The sequence below is a fragment of the Mytilus galloprovincialis genome, chromosome 11 (assembly GCF_965363235.1).
Source record: "Mytilus galloprovincialis chromosome 11, xbMytGall1.hap1.1, whole genome shotgun sequence".
Taxonomy (NCBI): Eukaryota; Metazoa; Mollusca; class Bivalvia; order Mytilida; family Mytilidae; genus Mytilus; species Mytilus galloprovincialis.
The window spans coordinates 79317973-79338994 of NC_134848.1; the positions used below are offsets into that span (position 1 = coordinate 79317973).

Consider the following 21022-nt stretch of genomic DNA (forward strand, 5'->3'; position numbering starts at 1 on the left):
TTACATATCACTGCACTTTTTATTGTATTTTTATAAAAAAAAAAAAAAACCACCATGTAACTTAATCTTTTTCTTATCACAAAACCACAAATTATGGTGCAATTCTTATCAAAATGAGTGATTTTATACTTCAGCTGCTGTTTTTTTTTTTATAAAATTCAAAGCAAAATCATAGTGCAAGCAAAAATCAAAGTACTAAAAGCTCCCACGGAAAGCTCAATTTAACAAATGAAGAAAAAAATGGTTTATTTCAAAATCAACATCCTCCAATTTGAAACTGTTTGTTGCATGTTTTGTCTTTAAACTGTTTCCATGATTATATCTGCACTTGCTTGTATATGCACTTTAATATTCAAAATGAAATATAAGCACGGAAATGTGCTGGATCTGCATATGTAAATGTAATGTTATTGGAAATCGTACATGGTACTCAAGAAAATTCATTTGTGTGTAATTATGCCCGTTATTGATATGTTGGTCCAATAGTTCCTGATATGAAGGCTGTAAGATTAGAAAAACACAAATCCTAGTCACAACGACAAAGTTTGATTACATGTTGTTCAGGTTTGTTTTAATGCAGTAAGACACTGAATCCTTTACAACTCTTCAATAGCCCATAATGACATTCTCATGATTATAAAATCTATTGTTCATAAAATCATTGATACCAGTGGACTCGGCAAAAACATATCAAATTTCAGTTTACAGCAAAATGACCATATCATGTCCTTGTACTATTCTATGAATGGTCACTTCCATTCTGGCTTATAATTCTAGTTGTATATTCACAAAAACAAGATCAAGACATCTCATATCTACCCTGAAAAGCATAATTCTTATTTTTGGTAGGTTATCTCGATCGTCAATTATTCACTATCATTTTCAGAAACTGACTGTTTGGTGGTTGAGGTCTCTGATTTTTCTTACAGAAAACATGCATTGATTCTTTTAAGTTTGTTAAGTTGTAAATCGGTTTCCTTTGAACAAAGTATCCAACTCAAACAATTACAAAATTTGTACTTAATATGTAACCTGTCATTATAAAAGTACATACACGTACTTGTACCAATCATAAAAAAACGTGGAAAAGTGATAATTTGTGTGAATTTTCTATTGACAGACAGACAGATAGACAGACAGACAGACAGATAGACAGACAGACAGAAAAGCAAAAAAAATGCTGTTTTTGTTAAATTTAATCCCAGTTTTTACGAATTATAATGAACAATTTAGAGCTTGACATAGATGATACATGTACTACACCTGTATTGTAATCTGCATGTTGATAATACATATGAAAGATATATACATGTATATATATCACCAATGTTTTTGATTTGGGAAACTTTTAAAGACTGTTCCTGGTGACTGTTACCTAGAAAATCACCCCCTCTTCCAATGAGAGATTTTCTTATAAATTAGTTTCGTCACAGACACTGGACTTGTATTTGTAATCCCAAACTGTAAAAGGATTACAGCTGCAGTTAAATTTCCTTAGAAATATAGATATTGTACATGTTATATCACAGGTTTCAGCTCTTACCTGAAACTTCCACTGGGAGGTTACATGGACTCATGATACAGTCATCCAGGGGGGATGGGTGGAGTTATATGAACGGACAACCCCCCCTTTGTAACCCCCTGGCTATGATGGGTGTGTATTGGCTGACCCTTCTTTAGTTCTTAATAAAAGATATGCAGCCAATGATTCATTTGTTGTATTTTATATATTATTATTATTTACCTGATGTACATGCTGTATGCGTCTGTTCAGTTTTATGTACGGAGGTTTAAGACCTGCTTTAAACTTGATGTTCGTTGTGGTCATAATAGCAACAGCAAACTAAATTCCTTCTCCACTTAGCCTCAACATTTCCTTTTGGTGTCAGCTCTACGTTTCTGTAATATCTCATTATCTGACAATTAGTGACATGACATTTTCGTGCAGATATGGCAAAGTTCTGAGCTGACAAAATATGAGAAAACTCTTGACTTGTCTCTTCACATTGCAGCATTGACATCAATACAAATTTTGATGCATCTTTATGCCACTCAAACAGCTTATTAAGGTGCTACTATCACAAAAAGGCTTAGTTGTTAGTTTCAGGGAAGTCTGCATCTCATGATCTGAGCAGTTACATTCTTTATAGTATTGTGGAGAACTATATAAAGGGAGATAACTCTTGATAATAATCATTCAGTGAAAGCTACAATATCTTATTTATTTAGATGTTATACATTTGTAAAGTGTTTTATATGAATATTTTTTTTTTAAATGTTCAAAATTAAACATTTTAAATGATAATAACATCATATTTTGTTTGATATATGCCCAAAAATGGGAAAAGGCTTGAGGTGGAGTTTTAACTCAAAATATGCGGATATTTCTACTCATTTCCCATTGATGTATTTTTCATATTTTCTTAATTCAATAAAAATTTGTGTAAAGAAATTTATTTCATGTATTTCTGTGTTCATCTTTTCGAAAACCATTGACTTGAACTTCGCTAGTAATAATAAATAATGCATTAAAGAGAGCACACTTTAAGTATGCAAAAAAATAGAAAATGCTTTATAAATGCATAATTTATGATCTTTTATATATTTTTCCACAATATAAATGGCTAGAAACCCAATAGAACTAGTTTGGTGACTTTTAAAGTACTTTCAAATTAACATATATTTGAAGGAATTTTTGGCTAATTTTATTCAATTATGCAAATTAGCTTGTTACTAAAAATGGACACAATTCAGAGAAGTGTAAACTATATTTTCAGGTTTCCATTGATCCTAACATATGAAAAAACTTCCTTAGCTGTAAAACTATTAACCACCCTCTTAGACGATTTTTCAAATTTTGCATGGTTTTCTGTGAGACAAGCTCTTAAATCATAAAATCTTATTATCTTTCAAATTTGAGATAAATCCTTTTAGAAACTAAAAAGTAAGAATCATTTTCATTTGGTCCGGTCAGTTTGATGTTGGTCAGGTCATTGTCAGATGACGTTTTTAAATAACATTGTTTTGTTTTGTTATATCTGTGTATTATAGGCGGAATTTTGTCATATAACAAATTTCAGGTAAATCTTCCGGATATAAAAAAATATGAGCATTTTTCATTCGGTAATGTATTTATCTTGTAATCGGTCCAGTCTTTAGTGTAACCCATTATTAAACATTACTGTGTAAGAAAGTTTTCGACGGGCTGACAAATTTGCAAAATCTACGGTATGGAATGAAAAAGTAATGGTATAGAATTTTAAACCAACGTACTGATGAATTACGGATCAACGCGTTAGATTTTAAAACCAAAGCGCTGAAAGTGAAAACCAACGAGTTGAAAATGAAAAACAACGTGTTGAAAATATAAAACTACGCATTGAAAGTAGAAACTAACGCGTTGAAAATTTCATACGGTATGTGTATAGTGCATATTACGATTTAATTTTTTGTGTTTTAGTGCCACTTTTAAGCAACCCTTTTGGGATATATCATGTCGGAAAGTTTGTATTGTTTTATGAATCCGGAGTGCCTGGAGACAACAACCGACCTTAGATAGAAAACTGAAAATACTTGTCAACTTAGATTGAGTCAAGTGCATCCGCACGCCAAGGACGCGAACGGCCACTCTTACATGTATTACTTTGCGTACTGATATTATCCTTTTGTTAACATCTGCTATTATTTGTTGATAAGTAGTTGATGAGAACATGTTATTGGTTGCATTTTGGATATACAATTATATGAGCAGGTCCACTGTTAAACAATTTAAAAAAAAAACAATATTTGTCATAATATATTTGTATTAGGATTTGTCTCCTCGACAGAAATCAAGATACAATAATATTATATACATTCTACTAAACAATTGACTATACTTTTTTGTTACAACTGACACGTGTGCTATTAAATAAATTGTTTATATTTATAACCTAAAATTGTTCAGTATATGATTACAGTTTGATGAATTATATGCTGTTCTTACAGAATGATTTTACACCATTATTAAGGGCTGTACAGGAAGGATACCTGGAGATTGTTAAATATCTTATCAAGGCAAACTGTGATATAGAAGCAAGAACAAAGGTAACGACATATATCCTCTGATCTAACTCTTCTTTATTCTGAATCAACACAAATTGTTGTTGTTATTTATGCAGGTTAAGTGGACAACAAATACTTCTTAGTATATGTAAAGTCTCAGTTTACTTATTTCATCAAATTTTAACAGATAAAAGGCCAAATTTGTTTTTTGAAAAAACATTGTGAAGTTTATTAAAATCTGAATGCACTCATTAACACAAAAGGGCTGAGAACATGTTTGTGTGGATTTCTTAGCAGATAGTAGTAATCAAATAAAAATATTTTCTTAATTTTAAAAAATACATTTTAACAATGGATAAAGTAAGATCTTATTTTACTCGTTTTATCGAATGGAATTTCTTGATTTTAACATTTCATTATCTTACAACTAATGGATCTGAATCAAACGAGGCATGTAGAATATTGTTTTCGGATGATTTTTTTTCTCAATTTTCGTGAACATCTGATTACATTAGTTGATAGGAAGTTGTATTTGCATTCCTAGTTTGATACTTTTATATAAGCAGAAATAATGTTTTTAAATCAGCCAAAATTTGTTATATTGAATCAGATGCTACGATTTTCTCTGATAATCTTTTTTACATAAAATCTGATTTAATTTGTTTAGAAGATGCTGACAAGAACACGTTCTTGACAATCTTGTCAAAACATTTGTCATTTTAAGCAAGATAGATCTACTGTACATAGATTTTTGAAAAAAAGAAAAATAATGAAGGTGTACGTACATTCAATGGATTTGGCTTGAAAATCTTATTTTACTTGTATAATCAAATTTTATCAAACATTAAATATTATAAAAAACCAAGTTTGTTTTTATTTATTTGTCTTTGCGAGTTTTATTTTACTTTACTGATCAAACTTGACCACATATTAGGCATAATACGCATACTAAAGAACCAATTATGTTTTAAAAAGAGAATACTATTATTACAATCTGTTGAACTTGTCTGATTAAGAATAGAGAAGAGCATAATGTGTTATCTCCTTTCTCAGCGTAGTGGAGTGATGTAAAAAACTAAGGAGGCATCTGGTGTTGTCAATGAAATCGAGCTGAAATTGAAAACGTTGTCAGACGTAAAATAGCGATAAACAGATTATCATTGGTCATCTCAACTCAATTGCTTTTCTCACTTTCAACGGTACATTCTAACGAGATAATTAATCTCATTGAGACGATCAGCGATAATCTATAACCATGTAATATTTGTAACAGATTTAATATATAACAACAGTTTTTGGCAACAGCACTGGTCATTGTATTCATTTTTGATCATTTATACCTATACATGTTGACTGTAATATGTAAACACAATAGAGGCTGCTTAAAGTTCTGACATCTTACATGAGTACAGCCTAATTATGTGTTGTTACCAATGTGACTGGCCATTATATTTACTTTTGATCATATATCTCTATGATATATATACCGGTTATATGTATAACATAAAATTGTCTAGTTTATGATAATAGTATTGATGTATGTTATATTATGATGTTACAGTTAGGATTTATACCGTTATTGATTGTTGTACAGGAAGGAGACCTCACTATTATCAAACACCTAATCACTGTTGGCTGAAACAGAGAAGCACACACCAAGATCACGATATTTGATATATCCTCCACTGTCTGATTATTGCCCCTATACCAAACCGCCGCACATTTGTATTGTTAAAAAACATAGAGGCTAAATCGACAACGCATACCTATACATATATCTTTAGTCTCATTTCTCTTGTCTCATCAAACTTTATCAGAATATCTCACATTTCACAACATGGGTTTTGATTTGAATATTTATATGAACTCTCATTTTTAATTGAATATTTCCCATTTTAGTTTTAAATTGAATGTTTCTTGTTTTAAATGTTTCTTTATTCTTAAATATTATGTTTCTTATTTCAAATGTCCAAAGAGATTATAGATTTACTATTTTACAAATTAATCCGATGGCTGTCAAAAGTGCGAGACAAAACATGTATCTAACACTCGAACTACAAAAGCAATTATCGCTATTTTATCAAGTTAAGCCGGAGGACAATAATCCGTTTATTATATTACATAAGATTAGACATAACCATAACTTGTTGACAAAAGAACGTCACCTTCTACAAAATGCTAATTAATGATAGGAAATGAAAAAAATATCTCTTTTATCTTAATGTTTTGTATAAAGTTTCCAGTTAATGATATCGATATCAAGACCGAGGAAAGGGCAGTGGTCAACGTTAGTATAAGCTCTATTTTGAAGTAAGTCCAACAGGATAAATTTAGTTTACATACTGAAGTCGTCATTATTGAGAGCAAATATGTCAACCAAATATCTAAAAGTAACAGTTACATTTTTGTATCAAATGTTGTTTCGCTGGGCCTTTACTAATATATTTAAAAACACTTCATTTTTTGTGTGTGAAATTGGGGTTTATAGTCTTGAACAACTGAATCTTTTAGTCTGCCCTTCAACGAAATATTTATTTAGATTTTTTTTAAATGTTTATGAATTTTCGAAAATTTCACCTGACAACCGATAAGACAATAGTTTTAAGTTTACTAAATGAAGACACGCATATCAAATAAAGACAACAGTAGTATACCGCTGTAAAAAAATCATAAATTGATAGAGAAAAAAAAATCCGGGTTACGAACTTAAACTGAGGAAAACGTATCAACTATAAGAGAACTACGACACAACAAAGACATGATACAAAATAGCATTCAGTTAGACCAATCAAAACATATGGAATGGGACATGATACACAATAACACTCATTTAGACCAATCAAAAACATATGGAATGGGACATGATACAACATAGCATTCAGTAAGACCAATCAAAAAACATATGGAATGGGACATGATACAAAATAACATTCAGTTAGACCAATCAAAACATATGGAATGGGACATGAAACAAAATAGCATTCGGTTAGACCAAACAAAACATATGAAATGGGACATGATACAAAATAACATTCAGTTAGACCAATCAAAACATATGGAATGGGACATGCTACAAAATAGCATTCAATTAGACCAATCATAACATATGGAATGGGACATGATACAAAATATTATTCAGTTAGTCCAATCAAAATATATGGAATGGGTCATGATACCAAATTGCCAATCTCAATTGTTTGTAAAGTTTGCGTCCAAACTGTTGTATGTAAATTCAAAATTGTTGTATATAGGCTTTGGAAAACAAATACTTGCACTTTGGTTTATTTCTGTTAAAATAAATCAAAAAACTGTTAGTAATCCAAACATGTCATTTATTTTATATACAACATATTGGAAGCATGCATTCTGACACTATTTTCAAATGCTGTTTATGAGAAAAAAAGTAATTTACAACATTTTGGAAGCCCAGCAATGTTTATAATACCCATTCTGTTACAAGTAGTATAATAATGATCTTATTTTCATTATCTGTCATGAAATCAGGTTCTTCTTAAACCTTTGAACCAAAAACACTTTGGTTATATGAAAGTCCAAGTGTGAATACATCAGTTTTTTGTCATATTTCACATTGTCCCTAGTTTGACAGGTTTCAAATTTTTCGTTTATAGGAATGGAACCTTCTTTACGATTGATAATAAATCAAAACTAAATGTATAAGCAGTTTAAAGTGAATCTCCTCTCTTGTTGTCATTAGGTCAATGATTATGTCATTTACATCTTTCTTTGTAGTATATGATTTTGTTCTGGTACATTCTAAGTTACACACTATTCTTTAAACGTTTATTTGTTATAAGTAGGTACTTAACTGACAAATTTCACTAACATCAATTTCACGTGAATTTAAATTCAAGCAAATCTTATATTACATAGATAGGTAAAGATTCATGTTCGATGTCCTGATAACAGTCAGGTCACAGTCAACATCTTTTTAACATTATCTTTTAAAATAATGACCAAAATTGAAAATTGTACTTTTTAAAAATGAAATAACCAGTAAATCACAACATTTAATCATTAAGGAGATTGTCAATATTCGTAAGGCCATTGTCAACGTTGGTCAGAAAAATTGGTACTGTTAATGTTATTTCACAAACTTTGAATATTTTTTTTGTTTCATTTTAATTCTTATATTTATTTTTTTTTAAATGATGAAATCTTACTATCTTTCAAATTCGAGATAACTCTTTTTAGAATAAAAAAGGTAATAAGCAATTGCATTTGGTCAGGTCATTGTCAGATGACGTTTCCAAATTGTTTTTGAAAAAAAAAACCCATTGTTTTGCTTTCTTTTATCTTTGTATTATAGCGGAATTTTATCATATATCAAATTTGAGATAAATCCTTTGAGATTTTAAAAAAGAATATGAGCATTCTGTATTTTTCCTGTCATCGGTCCAGTCATTAGTGTAACCAGAGTTGGGGTAATTGTAATTGTAATCGTTAATCAGCTGTAATTGATTACAATTTTTCAAGTAATCAGTGTAATCATTAATCAGCCTCAAATCTGATTACATGTAATTTAATTTAATCAATTACTTTTTAAAATAGCCTGTAATCCTGATTACTTTTTGATTACATTCTGATTACAATGAAAAAAATCTAAAACTGTGTTTAGGTCAATTAATGAACTTTTTGTTATTCATATTTAATAAATATTTTACATGTTAAATTATTTTTGTTTACTTTAAGCATGCTAATTGATTTGCATACTTCAGCAAAAAAATAAACTGTTACAGTATTGAAAATTCATCATTAGCCAAAGCAGAGACATATACTACAATTATATGTCTCTGGCCTTTGAAAAAAGATATTGTACATATATTAACAATTTACATCTATGTACATATAACAGGTATGATATATATGTATATTTGATAAACTGTTACATTCAAGTAATACTTTTCTTTATAAACCCTGAATCATATTCTTTTGTTAAAATTGTGATTTTTGTCAACTTTGAATTGACAGGTAGGAGACCAATTAAGGTTTGTTTTTATTGCAATTACCAATTGAGCATAGCTGTAGGGCAATACATTTAATAAACAATAAAATTATCTAATTAGCACAAACTAAATAAACGTTGGACAAAAATGTTGTTGAAAATAAACAAATTTTGATATGAATTTGGACTGGACATGTAAAATGCAATGATTTTACTACTTATATTTTGTTTACAATTTGATTTAACAATTCTATTAAAATAGTTTTTAACTGTTAACTTTATTTCATTCATATTTTAACTTCCATAAATTGCACCTTGTAATACATATAAAGTCTGGAAGAGATCAGAAGGCAAGTTACAGCAGATTCAAGTTACAGCAGATTCTTCATTAAACTTTATTCATTAAAGTCAAAACAATTCGAAGATCAATGACAATAAAGTGTGATAGGTCATAACCAGTGACACAATGTGCATGTATATATACATTGAACTTTTGTGGTTTATTAAATGGATGAAGTTTGAAGTTATCATTTTATAATAATTAAAAAAAAATCCTTTTTCAAAAATGTTATACTAGCTATAATAAACGTTTTTTTCATTCACATCATTCAAAATGTTATTTTCTTTTTCATTGTAATCAGATGTAATCATGATTACTTTGCAAATGTAATCATTAATTTAATCAGATACTTTCAGAAATGATGTAATCGTTAATTTAATTTAATCGTTCAAATGACAAAGTAATTGTAATTTAATCAATTACATTGAAAGTAATCAGACCCATCTCTGAGTGTAACCAATGTTTAAACAATATTTGTAAGAAAGTTTTTGAACGACTGACCTAGGTGCAAACTCTACAGTATGGAATGAAAAACTAATGGTATAGAATTTAAACAAACGGGTTGGTTTTTCATATTGATGGGTGACAAATTAACGCGCTAGTTTTTACAACTCGATGAAAGTGAAAACTTACGAGTTGAAAGTTAAAACCAACGCGTTCAAAATTCCATACGGTATGTTTATACTATAAATGACACGATTTGATTTGATTTGATTGTTGGTGTTTTAACGCCCTTTTTTAAGCACCGCTTTTGGGATATTTCATGTCGGCATGTTTTCATTGGTTGATGAATCCGCAGCGCTCGGATGCAACCATCGATCTTCCATAGAAAAACTGACAATAATTGTCAATTTAGATTGGAGTCAATTGCATCCGCACACCAATGATACGAACGGCAACGTATACACATGCTACTTTGTGTACTGATATCCTTTTGTAAACATCTGATATGATGTGTGGATTAGTTGTGGATGAGAACACGTTTTTGGTTGCATTTTGGAGATACAATTATATAAACTGGTCAACTGTCAAACAATTTAAAAACACAGTACTTGTCATATTATATTTGTTTTATAATTTGTCTCCTCGACAGGAATGAAGATACAATAATATTTTTATACATTATACTAAACAATTGACTATACTTTTTTTGTGACAACTGACGTGTGAATTATTACATACATTGTTTATATTTATAACAACTACAATTATTTATAAAAATATAAATTAACTTATTTACACGAAAAGGCTGAGAACATGTATATGTTAATTACTTAGCCAGAGAAAAGAAATCAAATGTAAATCATCCCTTAATTATTACAAATACGTACAAACAATGTTTAAAGTAAAATCTTATTTTACTCGTTTTATCGAGGAAAAAAATCTTGATTCTAATATTTCATTCATTTCTTACAACCAATAGATTTTGTTTTCTGATATTTTTTTCTGATTTTTCGTAAACATTTGAATACATTTATTGATAAGTAGTTGTGACCGCATTTTAATTTTAATACTATTATTTAAACAAAAATAATGTTTTTAAATCAACTAATATTTGTAATATTGAATGAGATGCTACTTTGTTCACTGGTAATCTGTTTCCTTATATTCTGATGTACTTGGTTTAGAAAAATTTGACGATAATACGTTCATGTTAAATTATTACTCATTTTAGGTAAGACCTTAATCAAGGTGTACTCACATTCAATAGATTTGTTTTTTGCAAATGATAATTTTCTTGTATTATCAAATCATATGATACGTGTTGTGTTTTGTTTTCTAACTTTCTTATCTTAAATTATTGTTAATTTTTCTAACGAATGATATTTGTATCTAAATATTTATTACAAAATTGTTTCAGCTGACAGTTCTGAGGGTAGTTCTGAAAGTTAACAACATCTGTCTAAATAAAATGATACATGTAATAAAATAATTTTACTTAATTAAATGGATAATCATTTGACTAGTCTGATCAAACTGCATCAGATAGTAAACATGATAAAGCGCCGAATTTGTGTTCTGTATGACTTTTTTTCATTAAGATCTCAACTAACTTGCTAATAATAACTGTTTAACTCCTGCATGTCCTTGGTCATATAGTATTTAAATTCTACAGTCAGATCTAGTGAACGTCATATTCTAATAATAGTAAATACTTGTAAGAATTCCATGAAGGTGTAATTCAACCAAAGCATGGTACGTCACATCCGGTTAAAGGCCCAAAAAATTATTTTCTTGAATTTGACAGTTGTAGGTAGTTAATCCTATATTGTATTGCAGTACAACATTTCTTTTTCATATGTCAAAGCATTATTACTTTTTTGTTTGTGATTTCTATAGAATGTTTTGTAAACTAGAGTTTATATGGTTACTAAAGCTTCTACACAGGTTAAATAAGGGGATAACTTTGATTGGTTAACTTCAAGTGATGGCTAATGTCTTATATGCAATGAAATGTTATATGAATAGTTTTCTGTAGTACAAGAAAGGAGGATAAAACTGTACTCATGCCAAGTAATTCTTTATTTGAAACGAAGATAAATTCTGCACATTTTTTTAAAAAGTACAAATTTACCAAAGACTAATAGGTGAAATCAATGGTGGTTTTCACCTAAAAGGATTCTACTCGTTGTATTGAAATTCCTCCATCGGTATTGACATTACCGGATTATTTACATACAAAATGATTCTAAATGCAATCTCAATATTGATCTAAATCATGTGTGACACATGTTGTATTTTTATTACAGATCGATGAGATCAAGTTGTTATTTCTACGTTTGATCTTATCATGATTATTATTTAAATATACACATGGAAAAAATTTGAAAAATCAGCCTCTTATGTTTAATGGAATATGATAAAATAATTGTAAAATCATATTGCAACATAGTTCCCTTTCATGAATGTGACCTACCGAATTAGACTATTTACCGGATTTGTTATCACATAAGCAACACGACGGGTGCCGCATGTGGAGCAGGATCTGCTTACCCTTCCGGAGCACCTGAGATCACCCCTAGTTTTTTGGTGGGGTTCGTGTTGTTTATTCTTTAGTTTTCTATGTTGTGTTGTGCGTGCTGTAGTTTGTTTGTCTTTTTTCATTTTTAGCCATGGCGTTGTCAGTTTGTTTTAGATTTATGAGTTTGACTATCCATTTTCGTATCTTTCGTCCATCTTTTAGTGATAACATTGGCATCAAAACGAACAAAAAATGTATATATAAATGTTTTATCTAACCACAATTTTGATAACAAAATGAAGTATTTTTTGTACAAACAAATACATTTTACAACTTTAACTGTAATTGAACTTTACAATGTCAGACATTTCAAAATTAATCTTAAGATGATTGTTCACATCATGGTTGATCGTTATACGCCAAAGAATTTGTACTTTGTGCGCATTCTCCATTCAAACAAATAACTGCCTCTTAGAATCTTTTGGTTCCTGCTAAAAGTCGACTAATTTAATTCTAATGGTAGCAGCAACCACTCCTGATCAAGGGCATTGTTTATTTCATGACGTGCTTGAACTTGGGTGTCCTTTCGCGCACTTTACGACCAACTGTTCCCATATATGCACGATATGGTTCAAATCCGGACTGCGATCGAGCAAGGGAAGATAAACAGAATTATATTGGAACAATGGATTTTCCTCCACGATGCTTATTTCCAACTTTGGCGAGCTCAGCACTACATTGGATATGGGCAACTGTGTGTCTATTCGTAAGCAAAGGTCCCCAAAATGGTCTTATCGCGCGATAACCAGTAGCGATGAGTCGATCTCGAACAGTTTTTGTTTAAAGGCTCTTGTATGGCCACCACTCTCTTTTAAGGATTGTATTGTTTGCAATGGGTTTCCTTTTGACCAGCCTTCGTTATACTTGATTTTCCCTAGCAGATGTTATAGGGGAGTTTTATTCTCAAAATTACTAATAGTGGAATGGTGATGACCAACATTGCGTGCAATTGTCACAGCGACATATCTTTTTCTCTTATGCTGATAATCTATCATCTTGCTGCAGTTAAGAGTTAAGGATGACCAATTACAAGGTGTCAATCACATAACTTTATAAACTTGGTTATTTAAAGTTTTGAAAACAATGGGGATAAAAAACATCTGTTTTATTGTTTACGGGTACAGTTGCAGCATGTGCAGATAAGAACTTATCGAGTCGATATTTAATAAGTGAGATTTAAGTAATGATTAACTAGTTCATTTCAACAAATTATATCACAAAAAAAAAGAGTGGCATTTTACTTTGAATTTTAATTTGGTGTTGTAATACTTTTTTCCATGTGTATATATCTGATGACTGACAAATTTTGCCATCAATAAAAACTTTGTATTTGTTTTGAATATATCTCATTTGTAAGAATCAATTAATACATAAACTGTACACATTATTTGAAAAATATTGCAAATATTCAGTGGTAATATTTCGCCATAAAAGTAGGTTGCTGTTTTTGTGCTAATTTGAGATTTTTCTTTACCTAATCAAAGGCGGCTGTGAAAGAGAATGAATATTTTAATCAGATACTACATGTTTTATTTTGCTAAGTGACGTATTTTGTTTTTGTAAACAACTGATTCTATCTAAATGTAAGAATAATATAGCATGGGATCTTTAGTATTCGTTTCTTTTATCAAAAGCATTCCATTGGTACTGATACCTTCTTCAAAAAAAAGTTTCAAAAAACAGTTCTTGTGTTAGTTCTGTTTTATCAAATTCAAAATGAGACATGTTGTATTTTGTTTTCGTATATGCTGTTCGTAAACATCTGATGTTAGTTGGCCGTTCAAAAGTAACAAGATCAAATGCAATGATGAATAATTTCTCTAAAGTATAATCCTCTTCAAACTAAATATTTACACATCACCTTGCTACATTCACACATAAAACTATCCTGAATCTTTTAATAAAGTTTTTTTTTTTTTGTAACCAATTATTAAACAAATAAAGACTTTAAAACATCTCTTAAGAACTACAATATTTTGCATCGAAACAGTTCAAATAACTTGATATGGATATTTTGTAAATTCTTTTGAAACAAACGTTTCTATGCCCCCGCAACTGAAGGTTGTACGAATATTGTTTTACCCCTGTCGGTCTGTCCTTCCGTCCGTCCCATTATGTGTATATATATATTTCACATAACTCCTCCTACAGTTTGAATCCCAGACACAATAATATCTAAATAAAAGTTCTATATTGACTTTCTAATGATACAGTTACTTCAGAGTAGAATGCGGATGCATCACTTCGTCTAGTTTAAAGATGACTATTGTACAAGAAAACACGGTGTTTATTAGTGTTTAATATAAAAAAAAAAGTAAAATGGTTATAAGTATTTTTTGTCATTGGACATTGATTATTGTGGTATATATTTTACTTTATGTATTCCACAACTTTTTACAGTTTCTGCAGAGTTGATATATGTTATATGTTGTTATTACAGATGGGTTTAACACCACTATTGGTTGCTGCTTTTAAAGGACACCTGTCAATTGTACTATACCTGATCACTGTTGGCTGTATTAGAGAAACAAGATCCAAAGTAATGATTAATATTATCTCTTCAGTATAATTATACACCTCTTTTCACTGAATCATTATACATCTTGTTGTTATTTACACTGGTTTGACAAACAAGACGTTATCTTAAGTATACCCCTCTTTTCACTGAATCATCATACATCTTGTTGTTATTTACACAGGTTTGACAGACAAGACGTTATATTAAGTATAATCCTACTCCTCTTTTCACTGAATCATCATACGTCCTGTTGTTATTTACACAAGTTTTACAGACAAGACGTTATCTTAAGTATAGTACTCCTACTCCTCTTTTCACTGAATCATCATACATCTTGTTGATATTTGCACAGGTTTGACGGACAAGACGTTATCTTAAGTATAATCCTACTCCTCTTTTCACTGAATCATCATACGTCTTGTTGTTATTTACACAGGTTTGACGGACATGACGTTATCTTAAGTATAATACTCCTATTCCTCTTTTCACTGAATCATCATACGTCTTGTTATTATTTACACAGGTTTGACGGACATGACGTTATCTTAAGTATACTCCTACTACTCTTTTCACTGAATCATCATACGTCTTGTTGTTATTTACACAGGTTTGACAGACAAGAAGTTATCTTAAGTATAATCCTACTTCTCTTTTCACTGAATCATCACACGTCTTGTTGTTATTTACACAGGTTTGACAGACAAGACGTTATCTTAAGTATAATCCTACACTACTGGACAAAAAAAAAAACAACTGTCCATACCAGTAACAGTCGTTGTACGACTGTTTTAGTCTGTTAAAGACTGGTTATGACTGTTAAATCTGTCGAATTTCGTTGCAACAGTTCATTTATGTCTGTCCCAACTTTTTTACGGGTTTAGAAAGTCAAAAAATGCTACCAACAGTCATTTATGAACTGTCACAGTGGTTTAAGGTGTTGTCACAGTCAAAATCTATTTACTACAGTCTTTCTAATAGTTGTGGCAGTTGCATAATGTCTGTCCCAACCTTTTAATAGTTGGGACAGTTAAAATTTGTTTCTGTCAATTTTTCAGACGTTGATGCAGTCAAAAAATGTTTGTCACAACGTTTTTAGAGTTGGGACAGTCGTTAAGTGTTCGTTACAACTTTCTAAAGGTTGGCACAGTCATTAAATGTTTATTGCAACTTATAAAAGGTTGACACAGTCGTTAAATGTTTAAAACTAACACTTCATAGGCTGATACAGTCGCTAAATGTTTTTAATACAAATATTTTAGCGTAACGGTAGTCGATCAGTGTAAACAAAAATTACGTCTCACCCGGCTCTCAAGATTTGATATAGTTGTGAAATAGTCCATAACTTATAGTATTATCATTTATTTTGCGGTTGTTAACTTGTTATGCTTTTTATTTATTTATTTTGCGATCGTTGTTTGCCTTTTGTCGTTTTCCGTTTATTGCCGTAACATTGTCCGTTCATTTTTGACATGTGCGTTTGACTTTAAATAATCCTTTAGGTATCCTTACGTTTAATTTATAATATCTGTTTATAACATTTTCGTTCATAACTGGTTTTAAATACCAGAAGCTTTCATTTAAAATAGAGTTTTATTAAAATTATTGCAAAAGAATGGATTCATTCAAAAGATACTTGAAAAAGTTTTTATAAATTCTGCTGAATAGAAAATGTACCATATTGGGGTTCCCTGAAGTAAATTTAAAGATTATGACTAAGTTACCAATACTGCACAGCATAATAAAACAGTTTTAATTCGAATTACTCCCTGAGGGACATTTCCGATGATTAAAAATATAAATAATCAAATCTGTACAGTTTCATTAAAAACGGAAAACAATTCTTCACCGTACACGATTTATCCACTTTAATTTTTTGTCGGCAAAAAAAAACTCAGGTGAGGTCGGCAAACTTTATTTTTACACAGGAAATTAAAGATTTTATACCACATGTACAATAATCTGAGCTGGAAATAACAATCGGTGAGTAGAAATTAACAATATTTTAAAATTTAAAGCATGTCTATCGAATAATCATGGATCCAAATTTTGAAGGAAAAATGTGCACATTTGTCAGCTGTTTGTTCTTCCTATGTAGATATTGAGATACTCCGATAGGCTATGAATCGACGTTCTATATCACCACACTCGTACATAGTTGCATGTTCCAGGACAAATATAGGCTTTGAGCTTGCAGTGGCGGATCCAGGAATTTTCATAAGTGGGGGCCCACTGACTGACCTAAGAGGGGGCCCGCTCCAGTCACGCTTCAGTGATTCCTTATATAAGCAACTGCCCCCCCCTAAATCCGCCTCTGGCTTGTTAAATTTGTGCATCATGAAAGTCATAAAGGACACCGTTCCCCTCCCCCTATTACATGTATTATCATGATTATCATGTGTATGTCATTTTATCCCTTATTTATTTTGCATACATCATCCTGAGTGGAATGAAAAAAAGGTCACTCTTGATCTTCATCCTCTTACTGTTCTATATACTCTAACATGTGGGGCATTGGTAAACTTTTATTGTGTGGGATGGCCTTTTAAGTGACCGATTGGCTGATCCCCATCCCCCCATCCCCCTGTTTCGTGAAAAAGATTTGGTCGATTATATAGGGAACCACTCAAGCATGACTGGATCCGCCCCCCCCCTTAGGTCAGTCAGCGGGCCCCTCCCTTATGAAAAGTTCTGGATCTGCCACTGTGACCTATTAATCATATGTAGTGTACATATTGTACGTTAACATGTATCGCTGACTCTGGTCCTAAATTTGCATGAAATACTTGTCACTGGACTTTTTATAACCAACAACCAACCAATCTTTACATGTACATTGTAAGTATCCATATAAATGTTTACTGGATTACTACATGTACTAGTCATGCTAGTATTTCCATATTTCCCTGGTTTTGCTTTATCAGCTGATAGTTTTTCGTTCTATTAAAATGCATTGTGACGTCACAATTTCCATTGAAAAAACATGCATATATATTACAAAAACATATGATTCGATCATAAAATGTTATGAAAATTATTAACTTTAAAATTAAATAGTCACTTATTTACTTGTGTGCATTTCCATTCAAATTTTAAATAATTCCCAAATAATGGAAAACAAAACATTAACATATTTGATAATATAAGGCATTGAAAGTGAAAAGATATTAGATAGTTTAAAATAGCATTAATTATCAAAATAAAACAATATTATTAAATTAATGTTCCTGAAACAATGCACAGAGTCATAAACATTTGCCATAAATTTAAACACAGTTGATTAAAAAAATTGTGCTAATTCCATTAGTAATTGTTTTATCATGTACTTAAGGATTCATATATATTGAACAAGGGTTTGGGATCCCGCTTACATGTTTAACCAAGCCACATTATATATGTACATATATGTGCCTGTCCTAAGTCAGGAGCCTGTATTTAAGTGGTAATCGTTAGTTTATTTGTTACATTATATTTTTTTTGTTCATTTTTTATATAAATAAGGCCATTAGTATTCTCGTTTGAATTGTTTTACATTGTCTTATTAGGGCCTTTTATAGCTGACTATGCGGTATGGGCTTTGCTCACCGTTGAAGGCCGTACAGTGACCTATAGTTGTTAATGTCTGTGTCAGGGGCAAATCCAGCCATTTTAAACAGGGGGGGGTTCCAACCCAGGACAAAAAGGAGGGGGTACCACTATATGTCCCCATTCAAATGCATTGATCGGCCAAAAAAAGGGGGTTCCAACCCCAGGAACCCCCCCCCCCCCCGTTGGATCCGCCAATGAGTGTCATTTTGGTCTCTTATGGACAGTTGTCTCATTGGCAATCATACCACATCTTCTTTTTTATATTATGTAGGTTGTTGCCTCTTTTCTCAAAAATTACAATGAATAAAATATCTATAAGAATTTCATCATGTTAATTGCTACATGGTTTTAAATTAAAAATAAATAAAAAAACACATTATAAGTGCAAAGTTAGCAGCATAATTTTATTCTTTTTAGATTTAACATAGAATATTAAATCACTATAATTTGAAATACTTTGAACCTAAACTATATATTTTCATGTGAAATTTTTATATAAATTGTGCCCTGTTGGCATGGTTTTTCAAAATTCATTTATACCATACATGTTATCTAACTGAAAAGTAGTAACATACAATGGTCTTTTATTCCACAATGATTTAAGGACTTTCTTATAATCTTTGGTCATATTTTTTGACACTGTTTGATTGTGTTTTGGTCTCTTTAGTGTTGCCCAACTGTTGGGGTGATCACCGTGATGGCTCATTGAAATATATATTTATATCTCACATCTCCTTTGATCATGTGCATTCACATCTGACTGCAGATTTTTTGCATTTTCTACATAATTATTTTATGTTAAAATTCAATATGTCAGGAAAACATAACAAAAAAATCTATCTGTATGCATATTTTTTTATGCCACCATGGGATAAACTTTTTTAAAGTATTTTTTAAAGCTCAAAATATTTTTTATAGATGTAGTATTATCAAGTAAGTTGTCATAAACTTTTCTGTGTTAACATGGTTAACTGCACTGTATGTACATGTCTACTAATTTAGTCTAAACATTTTTTTTTATTCAAATTCAAAATAAATAATTAAAATATTTGTATTTACTGAACTTGACCATGCAAATGTGACATTAAAATAGGTAATAATCAGGATGTTAACACTGGATAGGTATTATAAATAATCAGAAATTCTAATATACATGATGTAGCTAATATACAAATTAAGACACAATAGTTTATTGCCTTGGGGATGAAATTTAATCTGTCATTAAATATATTATAAAGGTATTTTGAAGATGATTTTTATAATGATGTTCACAAATTATCATGATTATAATTGTTCCCTTCAAAATAATGATAATTTTATCAAAACAAATTACAATCTAGGAAAAATATTAAGACCCTATCTTGTTAATAGGGACTTCAAAATAGAATTGTATAAGTGCTAAATTTTTTTTGGTCAATCAAATGAGGATTGCTAATTTTATCTAGGTAAATACAGTGATTGTTATTGACTTTCTTATTGTACAATGTATACATGTATATACATGTAGTATTACATTTGTATATATTTATTATTAGTTAAAAATTTACTGTACTTCAGTTTACATCTATATCATGTATATCATGTATATTTTTTTTGTAGAATCATACTGAGTATGTATTGGTTTGACCATGATTCCCACTTAGAATATGAAGCCTGCTACATGTGCACTTTGATGCAAAGGAAATATAGATGTCACCGAGTCACTCTTAGAGCGGCAAATTGTGAAACAATGGATTAATTCATTATTTTATGCTAGTTATCTATTGTTTTTGGAAATAATGAACATGATGAATAGGGCATGCAGCATTATTCCATGATGATGATGTGATATTCTGATTCAATTGGACAAGAAGAAAATTGTGCCTTGTAAAAATAGGAAACTTACTAATTTTATTATAGGAGGACCACATTACTGGATGATTAAATACCTTGGATATTCATGATAATTATTAATTGCTATATCAATAGTGAATTTGGAATAACAAAATTTCGTAGTTGCAGTGCATATTAAAAGTGCAATCATACATGTTCATTGTTTCTGAATTCCTTGAATACCATGGCCAGGCTAATTATTCATTTGAAATAGCAAATTGGAATTTATGAAAATTCATAGTTTCAGTGAATACTAATAATAATAGTGCATCATATCTGAATTCATGAATACCTTTAATTAGTGGATAATCAGTGATTTTAATATAATAACAATATGGATAATGTGAATTTCTAGTTTCAGTGAAATTTATAAAGCAGTACATGTATATCGCATCTGAAGTTTATGTTGGCATTGCAATTGTTAACTACCGCCAGCATGTCCAGGGTGTGTGTAAAAAAGATCTTAACCACCCATGAGGGTCTTGTGCAGTCCGTGTCAATTGTTTAGTGTCAAATGACTGCTTGCTGTACTTAAATTAAGTCTGAATTAGAATTAAATAAAAATCTTAATTAGCAATGATTAGTGGCCAAGTATTTGAAACAAATAAACCATGCATATACTTTAAAGTGTAATTTTATTATCCCTCCTGCAACAAAAGTTGAAGTAAATGTATGCAA

General features: G+C 30.4%; 1 protein-coding gene and 1 long non-coding RNA gene across 2 annotated transcripts in view; both read left to right on the plus strand.

Moving 5' to 3' along the window:
• The window catches only part of LOC143052873 (uncharacterized), a 151086-nt gene that overhangs the window by 84970 nt on the left and 45094 nt on the right, over positions 1–21022 (plus strand). Inside the window, exons 8-9 of the mRNA XM_076226021.1 lie at positions 3988–4086; positions 14810–14908. Of these exons, the coding sequence (XP_076082136.1) occupies positions 3988–4086; positions 14810–14908 (198 nt within the window). The remainder of the gene's footprint in view (positions 1–3987; positions 4087–14809; positions 14909–21022) is intronic.
• Positions 16680–20971, plus strand: LOC143051411 (uncharacterized). The gene is made up of 2 exons (XR_012970756.1): positions 16680–16867; positions 20072–20971. It is a non-coding gene; the product is annotated as an uncharacterized LOC143051411 (long non-coding RNA).